Below are 12376 nucleotides of genomic sequence, written 5' to 3'. Positions count from 1 at the left end.
CCTCGGCTGTGTGTCAGGGTTTCTTCGGTAGCGGCCTGCATGCCTCTCGCGTCTCATTTGATATCACCCTGTAGCGCCACGCTAATGGCACTCAGAGCTAATCTTATTCGCTGTAAATGTCATTAAATCTGTCGTGTTACGAAGGTAATAGAGTGTCTCATAATTTAATTTTCTGTTAAACCTTTTCTGGCGTCATATATCTCGCGAATAAACATGTTCTGCTCGACGCCGGACAAGATATGTATCTTCTACACAGAGCCCCCCTGCCACCTGTGCACCTGTTTGTATATTTCGTACCATGTTGGTACTTTCTTGCTTCTTTGTTGCACCCTCTTTGTCTTTTTCCATTCAAAATTTGAGCCAGAACAGCGTTCACTTGATGGATGGATGGATGAAAAAAAAGTTATTAGAGTGCACAAGTAGGAATGTCTACGGGGAAGGGGAGCAAAAACAGCGAGTTGATAGGTGGAGCCCGGGGTCCCAGGCTTTATATGGAACGGCTCCTGATTTTGCCCCTTCGATCAGTGAGCGCTGATCGTGAAGGGACGAGCTGGCCAGGACCGCCTCCTATGTCTCTTGTCAGTGGTGTGTTTGGTGTTTGTGTCCCCGGGCCATATCCGAGGACAAGCCCAGGATGCGTGAAATAAAGTGGATTGTTCTCCGCCCTTCCGAGAATTTCCCTTTGCGGCTGGCTGATTTTTCTTTTAACACGAAAGTATTCTATGCCGGGGTACAGTAAGACCTCCCCGACGTCATATCTGTCATGGAAATGACATCACTAGAAAAAGTTCCATTGACGCGGCTCCGCTAGGATTTCAGCCCATGATCACGCTGGCCACAACGGGAGGTGTGAATCGTTCTGCCAACTGGGCTAGAACTCCAGCCTGTATACCTGTACGAACACCGTGCCTTATATCCTTCCCTATAACATTATCTATTCAGATGGTGCTGTCGTCTAGGAGAGGTGAAGCGAAGTAGTGCGTCATGACGCTAATGAGCGGCGATAGTTGGCGCCTCGATAGGGCAGCGTGCATCACCATCTTGCGTTGAGAGATGTCGTCTGAAGCCGATTATGCTGTTCGGGAAAATATCGTTGTCCTCCATGTAATTGGTGAGTCGGTTGGCCACAACTCGTTCATACACCTTACCCAGGCACGAGGTTAAGGAGATAGGGCGCAAATTTTCGATTGTGGGGGGTTTGCCTGGCTTGGGGATGATGGTGATGTCGGAGTGTTTCCACTCTGATGGTACCTTGCCCTGCTGCCTTGCGCTGCTGCGAGGGAGGCGGCCCTCGCCAGCCCCGACTTACAGGTCCAAAAGGATCTAATCAGCCGGGCGAAGACGGGAGCAGAAGCCACTGGAGCCCTGGACAAAGGATTCCACCTATGATTCTCCCATCCTTTCCTCCCCTTCCCCTTTCCTCCATCTTTACTTCAATAAAGTTTATCCAGTCAGTGCATCACCATGCGAAACACCACCACAAAGCACGCGGAGACCGGAGCCCTCCTTCTCGCGATTCGCTGCGAAGAACGAAATGGCCGCGGCCTGAACATCATCAACGATTTGCAAGCGGCCGTGCGAATGCTAGCGGCAGGAAGAATACCACTTGCACTTAGAAAGGTACTTCCGGAATCCCTCGAGAAAGTTCACAACATTATGTGGACCCCCGGACACGAGGGACTGCCGGGTAACGAGGCGGCGAACAGGCGAGCGTGCGACTTCACTCATCAGCCCCCTGTGACTGACGCTTTACGATACCCTAGCACCACTACGTACGGGGAATACCTACAAAATACCAGAAAAGAGCGGGCTACATATCCAATCCCGCATCGCGAACAAACAGCAAGTGAATCCCATATGCTACGTAAGATTCAAACGAACACCTTCATACATAAATCTCGCTGGGCGAAGATTTTCCAACAACGGCCCCCCGACTACACAGAAGACTGCAGGCTATGCGGAGAGACTGCTACCCTCTTCCATGCCACGTGGGCCTGCCCACACCTCTGGGCAGGGTCCGAACACCAAAAGAACCCGCCACTGACTTCCCGTGAATCATGGGAGGCCGCCGTCGCCAGCCCCGACTTACAGATCCAAAATGATCTAATCAGCCTGGCGAAGACGGGAGCAGAAGCCACTGGAGCCCTGGACAAAGGGTTCCACCCATGATTCTCCCATCCTTTCTCCCCTTTCCTCCATCTTTACTTCAATAAAGTTTATTCAGTCAGTGTACCAGTTAAGCTGCGGTGTTTATTTGTCCGCCGCCTATGCTGCGGGTGTGAAGGCCCGCGCACGGTGGAGGAATAACTTATTCCTCCACCGTGGCCCCGTGTAAGAAAACTGTTGCGTTAAGGCAGAAAGGCAACGCGGCCAACTGGCGAATGTCGCGCTCCTGACTGCTTTGGTGCGACGGGAGACACGCCAGCGGGAAGCTGAACGCGTTCACGCATTCGCGGTCCAAGCTGAGCTCGTCGCAACGCAAGCGTCTGGAGTACACGCCACGGAGCAGGCCCGAGCTGGTCGCACCTTTGCCGAAGTGACCCGCCAGCAGACCGCCGCTCGCTTATCGAACATAACCTGTTCGTCGAGAGGTGAACAAGCATAGCCACAGGAGCCCTGGACATGGGCTTCGCCCCTGATCTCCGACCTCTTGCTTTATCCGCCACACTCTATCCACCACTCGGCTGAGGTGCGTCGCTTTTTTAAATCATTACAACTAGCCGCGTTTTTAATGTGATTAACATTACTAAGATACTAGACACGGTCGTTGCTCTGTAGGCATCCGCCAAGCTAATCAACGTCTCGACGCTCCCAGAGCGGTCAATAGTCTCAATTTGACCATTCCGCCAAGAAATGGGGTTCCACCGAAAAATGTGGGCACTAAATGTTCAGGTTCATAAAAGATCCAACGGTGGCCCACTTCTCTGTCTCAGTTTACATCACGCTGGTGGGGAGAAAAAAAGACTAACATGAGTGTGCGCCTGTGTGCGGGTTAGATGTTTATGAGCAAGCGTTGGTGACGTGATTGGAAGTGAAACGTTCGGTTGACGTGTGCACTCAATATCTTACTCGCCGGTGCGTGCGTATGTACCTTATCTTGTTACGCTTCGAATAATAGACACTTCATTTTTATGCCTGTCATTCTGCAACTAGAATACATGCTGGTCTAAAAAAAAAAAGCGCGTTTACCTTCACTTGTATCACTGACATAAACTAAGTATGAGTTCAAAATAAAAACCGGAAAAAGTACTTTGAAATAAATAAATACTAACAAAATGCTGAACCCTAGCCACATTGTACTACTTGGAGTTCTGATAGCCGCCTGCACACGGCGGCTGCCTTCAGCAGCGGTGACAGGCTTTGCCTGAACGCACCTTCGCCGAACGGGGATACGTAACTCAGCAGCTTCGAGTGTTGCTTACGCAGCTCGGTCGCCCCCAACCAGACCCGGTCAACACCTTTCTCAAGAACCGCGTTTTCTCATCAAATGATGGGCTACCTTCGTCCTAATTTTGAAGTGGTACCTTCTTTTTGTATCAAGGACACCTGACGCCATGCGAAAGCTTTCACCTTGATACAGAGCTGCTGACACCGGGGCAACGTTTGAGGCGTTTGTTACTCAGCGGTCTGAACGCTTTGTCCTGCGAATTAACGCTTTTACCAAAACTCGCATTCAAATTAAGGCAACAAATTCCCTCGACAGAAACCCGTGTTAAAATTTTTAGTACTGGAATTTTTAGGACCGCTCGGCGGCGCACCAGCCATCGGTTCCACACCCGGCCGCCCCTCGCATGATCATCAAGTGGAGCGTGCCGCCACGTGCGCGAAGGGAGGTCGGCGAAGACGCTGGTTGCAGGGGGTGTGTGAGAGACGCCGGGCAGCGTATTTAGAAACACTCCGCGGCACAGGGCACCCACGGGAGATCTCTGTTCGCACGACGCAAAACGGCAATGAAACATCGTCATTGGCTGCGCCCCAAACCTGAAGCGACCTAAAACATACCTAAGCACTATTATTAATAAAACAACTCATAGATTTGAGTTTGGAGAAAAAAAATTAAATTTAGAAAATGAAGTTAAGCAATGAAAAAAAAACAAAAAAACTTCGAAGTAGTTTTTCGAACCCAAACCTCGAACCCAAAGCCGTCAGCGCCAGTCGAGGCCACATCGAGGCCACATCGAGGCCTCTACATCGAGGCCACAGAGCCCGAACGATGGGCTCAGAAACACTAGTGCAAATGCAAGCGGCCATCGCAAGACTCGGCCCTGGATCGCACCACCTGCAATCTAACCAACGCCCAACATGGCCAGAGCAGCATTAGCCCCTAACCGAGAACTAGTGGTCTGGCAGTGGAACTCAAACGGATTTCAACGCAAGCGAGCCTCGCTACAACAATACATCAGACAACTCCCTCGCCAACCGGATGTCATCCTACTACAGGAGACGCATAGTGAAACCCCCCCAACCCTGCCGGGATACCGCTCCCACGCCAGCCCACCTAGCGCAAGAACCGTCGGGAAAGGAGCCGGCCAAGGAGTGTGCACTCTGGTGAGGAAGGGAATCACTTACATTGAACACGCACTTCTAAATAACAGCGCCATCGAACACTGTGCAGTGGAAATCGTCACTGGCAGAAGGAAGAAGGAGAGCACCTTCGTAGTCAACATATATAGCAACCCCAAGCACTACCAACAGAACTTCAGAACCCTTATACACAAGACGAACCAACTAGCCAAAGGCAGCACAGCACTTCTGTGTGGCGACTTCAACGCGCCCCACACAGACTGGGGATACCCCAAGACAAACGCCAAAGGTCGCATCCTGCTCGAGAACGCCATGGACGCCGGTTACCAACTGCTCAACGATCCTGCAGAAAACACTCGTCTCGGCTCGTCCGTACAACGTGATACAAACCCCGATCTCACCTTCTGCAAAACGGCCGGCAATGAGGCGGGGATACGATGGCAAAATACCGGCGAAACTCTCGGCAGTGACCACTGCATCTTGGAAATCACCATACCGCTACGATCTAAGGCGACAACACCTAAAACACAAGGCATAACAGACTGGAATGCCTATCGCAGGGCTCTGGAAGAGATCCCAGAGCACATAGAAGACATCGAGAAATGGACGCAAGCCCTCAACGAGGCAACCCAAGCAGCCACTACCGAAGTCGAGCTAGACGACTCCACTCCCCAAGCCGACAGCCGACTCGCACATCTCCTCGAAGCAAGGAAATCCATACAGAATCGATGGAAGAAACAAAGGCACAACCGGAAGCTCCGCAAGAAAGTGGCGTTCCTTAATCGAGAGATAGAGAAGCACTGTGCTGTCCTCGTCCGCCAACAATGGCATGCGGTATGCCAAGAAGCTGACGGACAGATGCATAAAAGTCGCACCTGGCAGCTCCTCCGCCACCTGCTAGACGAAACCAAAGCTAAGGGAACGCAACGCCACGCCCTTGCCCGCACCCTTCACAAAGCCCAGCAAGAACTTGGCGGGCTCGAAGTCCGTCGACGCCTGAACGAAAGATACCTGCCCTCCACCCCCCCTGAACCCCTCCCAAGCTATACAGGTGCGGTCAATACCCACCTCGATAGAGACATTCAGGAATGGGAGGTTAAGGCAGTGCTGCAGACGGTCAACTGTAGATCGGCGGCAGGACCCGACAGAACGACGAACAAAGCTCTTCGCAACTTGAATGACGCGGCCATCTCCGCCCTCACACGTTTCTACAACGAGTGCTGGCGCTGCGGTCGTCTACCCAAACGATGGAAGGAGGCGAAAACGGTACTTATCCCTAAGCCGGGCAAGCCTCCCCATATCGACAATTTACGCCCGATCTCACTCACATCTTGCGTAGGCAAAATCCTTGAGCATGTACTGCTCAACCGGTGGCAATCATACCTGGAAAGCGAGGAGCTATATCCGAACACGATCCTTGGCTTCCGAGCAAAGCTAAGCACCCAAGACGCCATGCTGCTACTCAAACATGAAGTAATAGACCAGACAACTCACTCCCTTGACAATAGAGCGGTTCTGGGCCTAGATCTACAGAGTGCATTCGACCGAATCCATCACTCGGCCATTCTCAAGCAAGTATCCCGCCTCAATATGGGACAGAGAACCTTTACATACATCAAAGACTTCCTAACCGACCGATCGACAACGATCAATGTTGGGGACATACAACTCCCCACAAAATCACTGGGCAGCACTGGGACGCCGCAGGGGTCGGTGATATCTCCCATGCTATTCAACTTGGTAATGTTCGATGTGGCCAACAAGCTCGCCAACCTTCCGGACGTCAAGCACACCATCTACGCTGACGACATTACCCTGTGGATGACGGGAGGCAGCGACGGCCACATTGAGACCACGTTACAGCAAGCGATCGAGGTAATAGAGGACCAACTGCAGGGAACAGGACTAATCTGCTCTCCTACAAAGTCGGAGCTGCTCATCCTACCACCTCGTGGAAGACGCACAAGTACCTCTACCACCCGAAGCATCACCCTTCGGACGAAGGACGGAACTACAATCCCGCACGTCAAAACCCTGCGTGTCCTTGGCCTCCACCTAGACGCGCTCAGGCAAAATGGTCTCACCATCAGCAAGCTGGACGCTAAGGTGTCTGCAGCTACCCGACTCATCCGAAGAGTTTCAAACCGCCACGCGGGCATGAAAGAGACGAGCCTCCTCCGACTTGTACAATCTTTCGCGATAAGCCACATTGCCTACGTCGCGGCATTCCATAATTGGAAAGCAGCCGAACGACAGAAGATTGATGCCATCATCCGCAGGACATACAAGGCAGCACTTGGACTATACGTGCACACCAATACGGACAGGCTTTTCGAACTTGGCGTCCACAACACGCTGGACGAAATAGCTGAGGCCCAACGTACGGCGCAGCTTGAAAGATTGTCACAAACAAGAACGGGATGCTACATCCTACGACGACTCGGCCTCCGAAGACAGGAGATGCAGGACAACAAGGTCCCAACATCGCTCCCACAAGATCTGCTGCACAGCCTCCACGTGCCTCCAGTTCCCCGGCACATGAACCCAGAACACAACCAGGAAAGGAGGCTCGCAAGAGCAAAGACACTCACAGCAACGCACGCCACGGATAAGGGCGCTTTCTACGTCGATGTAGCCCAATACCCGGACCGACCAAACGCGTACGTCGCAGTTGTAATAGCCGCCGTCTCTGGTGACGTATACACCGCGAGCAGCATGAAAGCCAGAAGCGCACACCACGCCGAAGAAATGGCCATTGCACTTGCAATCACCAATCCAAGATGCACCACTGTGCTTAGTGACTCGAAGACGGCGATCATGCATTACGCTACAAACTGTGTCTCCCCCAGTGTTGTGAGGGTGTGCGGGGCCCTACCCCCCAGAACGACACCAGTGACTTTAAGATGGTTTCCGGCACACGTGGGTCCACTGGACTCACGCGATGGACACGGCAACCGCAATGAGGAGGCGGACCGGGCAGCGCACGCGCTCACCAGCCGCGGCGCTCCTGAGAGTCCAAGCCCCCGATTTGCGACGCAAGTGCCCGAAGAAACGGAGCCACTCACTGCATATAGAGACATTCTCGAGTGGTACCGCATCAATCGCCGAACTTTCCCACCACCACACCCTAACCTAACTAGACAAGAAGCAGTGATTTATAGACAATTACAGACTTGTTCATTAATGACTCCAGTGGTAGCCAAACACATCTGCCCATGTTAGTGATATGTGTACACTATGCAACAGAGAGAGAGCCACCATGGCCCATATCCTATGGGATTGTGAAAATCACCCGCAAGAAGCCAGAAACACTACAATTCCGCCAAGATTCATGGACGCCATGAAGAATGGAAACTACGAAGACCAACTCCAGGCTGTCCAGCTGGCAATGGCTGGCCTCGAACGCCAACGGCCTGCAAGCGCCGCCTCCACGGAGATTGTGTGAGCAGGCCTGGCAGGGGCTCAGCTATTGCGACGTACTAGCCGCGTCTTCACAGCAGGCTCTAATAAAGGTTGTTTCTCTCTCTCTCTCTTTTTAGCAGACACTCAAAAGCATAGCGCGTGCAGTTACATCACACATGTCACGTGGGTGCTCTGTACAGCGAAGTATTTGGAAACACGCTGCCGGGCAGCGAGCAACGTTCTGTGCGCAGTGTGACGTCACTGCTCCTCGCGCATGCGCAGCACGGCTCTTCAGGAGCCACGCGAAACTGTTCAACCTCGGCCAGTGTAGCTCACGCTACAAAAATTAATTGTCCCGTTCTTCGCGGCACAAACCCGTTTAGGAAGGCCAGGGATCGGAACGTTTGATCTGATAATGTGCCGCTTTCACGGAATTGACCAAACTATGAATTGAAAAAGTAAAGTTTGTAGAATAGTGCGTGCCGTGTGACACCTGAACGTGATGACACGAGTATAGAACAGGTACACACCAGGCGCGCAGAACCCTGATTCTAGGGAAGCTGTGGCGTGTGCAACCACGTTTGCGGACGTAATTCGCACCTGAAGACGAAGAAACGAGAGCGCAGAAACGGGCGCTTACACGGTGTGGCAGAAAAGAATCCGGTAGAAGTAATTTCTGCAGAAAGACAAAAATAAAAAAAGAAAACGAGAGCGACGAAAGAGACGCAACTATGATGTAGCAGTAAACATGTTGTTTTTATGTATCGACAGGCTTTCGCCTTCAAAGCGCGTAGGCAGACTTAAGTGACTCGGGGAACTTTTTTTTTTTTTGAGATGTTTAAAAAATAGTACAGTCGTCTACCGTCTTAGCTGGAGCAACGCGTTACCCACGTATTCTCTGCTCCTGTCATAGCGTAAGGTAATTTAGTCCAACTGCTGCATTCCTCTGAAGCGAAAGGGGTTACTTAAGTTCTCCATATTAGATGCGACTGCATCTCATCCACTCGCCTTGTCCCTCCATACGGCGTTGTTGTTGTCCGTCCACACCCCTCCCCCATTCTCCTCGCGGCGCGAGCTGCGCTCTCCGCCGCTCACCCCCTCTCCTCTCCGATAGTGAACACCAACGTTGGCGAACACTCTCTCGCGAGGGGCATTGGATTGGCTTGGCTTGGCTTGGCTTGGCTTGGATTGGATTTGGATTGGATTGAATTAAAGGGGATTGTGTTATTTATTTATTTATTTATTTATTTATTTATTTATTTATTTATTTATTTATTTATTTATTCATACTGCAATCCCCATTACAGAGATTTTAGCAAGTTGGTTACAGACATAATTTTTACAATATTGGCACTCTAGAATGCATAAAAAAAACAAAAAAAAACATCAAGATGTGAATAATCAGGTCAAATGTGCTGCAAACAACAATAAGGACGGCTCCATGACTTGGTTATTAGTTAGTTCATTCCACTGAGTTACGGTACGCGGGAAAAAGGAATATTTGAAGCACTTATTTCGGGACCGGAAAGGGGTTAGTGTCAGTTGATGCCTTTGGCGGGTGGCGTACCCACATGAAATAGAAATGATATGGAAACATCAAGCTTGTAATGCCCTTTAATTAATTGGTAAATAAATTGTAGTCGTATTAAACGCTTTCTTTCGGTAGGTGAAGGCTCATTGGCACGATGTAAGAGTTCAGTTATAGAGGTGCGTCCAAAGGTATTAAAGATAAAGCGGACTGCCTTTTTCTGCACGTTTTCCAATTTAGTTATGTTTAGTTTAGTTTAGTTTTCTTTGGGACCCTTTAGTGAAAGGGTCCCAAACAATCACTCCATATTCTAAGATTGGGTGAATGATGGTCTTGTACGCTAGAGTACGCACCGTGGAATTAGAATATTTTAAAGCTCTTCGAAGGAAAAATAGTTTTCGGTTAGCATTTGTAATTACGGAGTCAATATGTTTGGTCCAGTTAAGGTCATTGGTAATCCAAAGGCCGAGATACTTAATGTTAGTTACCTCAGAAAGGGTGAAGCTTGCGGTGGAATAATTAAATAGTAAGGGTTTTTTCCTGTGGGTTATTCGCATAAATACTGTTTTATCGAAGTTAATTGACATCTGCCATAAAGCACACCACTTAACAATTTCAAAGATCAAAGAATGCTTTGATCAGTTACATTGGATATTTCAGAATATATGACACAGTCATCAGCATACAACTTGATTTTAAGTGCGAATGCACTTCTTAAGCGACCCTGAACCTGCGTCCACCGGCGATGTCCGCGCTCGTGCGAACGCGCAGCCTGGCCGCTTACATGGCACATACCCACGTGGGGGATTGGCCAGGAATCTCCTCGTCTTCCTTGGCAACGGGGGGAGATGGGCGCGCGCTGCCTGGCCGCTGACATGGCACATACCCACGTGGGGGATTGGCCAGGAATCGGGCGTGAGAAGGGCTAATGCACCCGCTTAAAGGAGTACTGACACGAAATTTCAAAGCTGAGATCCGCTCTAGCAATCAAGTACAACGACAACACAAATAGGTGTCTGTGAATAAATGCATCTTTCTTTCTTTGTAGTTGTGTGTGTGTGTGTGTGATCTCTCTTTCGCGAACATTACCGAACCGCGCAAATTCAACTCGTGCATTCGCACTTTCACATTCTTCCCCTCGGGGAAATGCGGGGAATTTTTTTACAGGAACTTCAAAGTGCACTCGAAAGAAACAAAAGTGGTCCAAGAACGGTACCCTGTGGGACGCCAGAGTCAACGGTTGACTCTGTTGCGTCATAGCCGCGCCACATTGCGTCATAGCCGTGGTCGTTCCAGCACCGGCGTTCCGATTTCCATCGATGCGTTGAATGGAGCCTAACAATTCTGCTATCGCCCGCGCAACCGTAAGCAGCACCGATCACTGTGATAACAGGAATGCTAGCACCACAGAGGACAAGGCTGCGAAGCTGCGTGAACGTCACATGGCGGTCAAGTACTCGCTGGAGTTATCATGACGACTAGTGCCCCAACAACGATACGGGGCACGTGCATAGACTTGATCTTCGCTGCAAATTGCACGGTGGTCCCGTTACTTCACCATCCACTCCCCGTACACCTCAGCGACCACAAGGCCGTTATCGTTAACGTTACGCCGCGTGTTAAATAAATACATCATACGCGTTCCTCACACGTTTCACGCAATTAGAGAATCAACCCAACGGAAACACCAAGTGAACCCCCAAGATGCGTCGCATCTCCACAGGGTTCCCCTCGCGGGAAGGTGGGGTAATTTTTGTTCGAAAAGTTTTGCAGCGGAAAGGTTTGAGATATAACACCCTAAATTCAAATCTGATGTTCCAGCTAAGCGTGTAAACGACCCTATTGTCGTGTGTTGGCCAATCCCCTTGAGTGTGGGCACTGGCGGTTTTTCCTGGCCCTGCACGTTCTCCAGTTGCACGCGACCCCGGGCCTGGTTCCAGAACGAGAATGGCGATCAATGCCGTATCATTGGTTACGGTCCTATCCTACTACGCGCTCGTCCTGTTCCTGGGCGTGTGGTCTGGTCGCCGGGCGCGATCTCGCCGCCCGAGCATCGCGGCGTCCAAGCTGGAATCCGCAGACCTGCAGAGCAACAAAGACGCTGCCGGCTACCTCGTCATGCAACTTTTCGTGGCCAACCGCCACATTCCGCTGTTTCTGGGCGCCTTAACCATGACCGGTAAGGAAATCGTGCAGAATAACGGCTATCGCACGCGCCTGCACTACGGCAAGCGCAATTCAAGGGTAGCCGGTATAGGTGGTATTCGTTCAAAAGTTTAGCTGTCAATTTCTTCGCTTGGCAACACTGAAATGGCCATGGACATGGCTCGGCTTGTGCCACTGCAACCGCACGCCGAAGAAAAAAAAATAACACCGGCGTGCGTCGTCTGCTCCGTTTCAACCCGATTCTCAACGGTGGAACTTTCAACAGAGTTGTTGTTAATTGCACTCACATTGGACTCAAGGAAATACTTGGCGTTCGGTGAGGTACAGTTCGTTAACGTGCAACACAGCCATGTGCTTAGCACGGACAAGTACCGCCATCCCGCGGAGCCCGACGTAACCAGTGATGACGCACTCACACGGTTGCCTGCATGCGCGCCTCTCCAGTGATGCGCCCAGAAACGCAGGGTTGAGGACTCGAGGTAATCATCTTCGAATGACGTTCGACGGGTTGATGTGGTTGCAAGGTCGGTGTCCACGTTTTTCTAAGTGATAGTGCAGTTATTGCAGGTTATGGTCCCTAGTGGAACTGTTATTTGTAAGCAAAAAAACCCCGGCCCATTTCCACTAACGTGAAACCTGGGGAGGGGCGAAGCATGCAGTGTATAAGTGTATTCTTGGCGCCTTTGCGTTTTTGCCGACGGAGATGAAGCCATTGGGGGGTAGCCCATGGAGATGAAATTCTCAAGCGCAAGGCGT

At 50.9% G+C, this 12376-nt stretch overlaps 1 protein-coding gene across 1 annotated transcript in view; it reads left to right on the top strand.

The window, feature by feature from the left end:
- Positions 1 to 12376, top strand: part of LOC144146245 (uncharacterized) — a 57903-nt gene that overhangs the window by 38138 nt on the left and 7389 nt on the right. Inside the window, exon 12 of the mRNA XM_077678209.1 lies at positions 11367 to 11633. Within this exon, the coding sequence (XP_077534335.1) occupies positions 11367 to 11633 (267 nt within the window). The remainder of the gene's footprint in view (positions 1 to 11366; positions 11634 to 12376) is intronic.

This window comes from Haemaphysalis longicornis, unplaced genomic scaffold, assembly GCF_048455015.1.
Source record: "Haemaphysalis longicornis isolate Haplotype H1 unplaced genomic scaffold, Haemaphysalis longicornis Haplotype H1 scaffold_7, whole genome shotgun sequence".
Lineage (NCBI taxonomy): Eukaryota > Metazoa > Arthropoda > Arachnida > Ixodida > Ixodidae > Haemaphysalis > Haemaphysalis longicornis.
The sequence above is the reverse complement of the archived record's forward strand: the minus strand, read 5'-3'. Positions and strand labels throughout refer to the sequence as shown.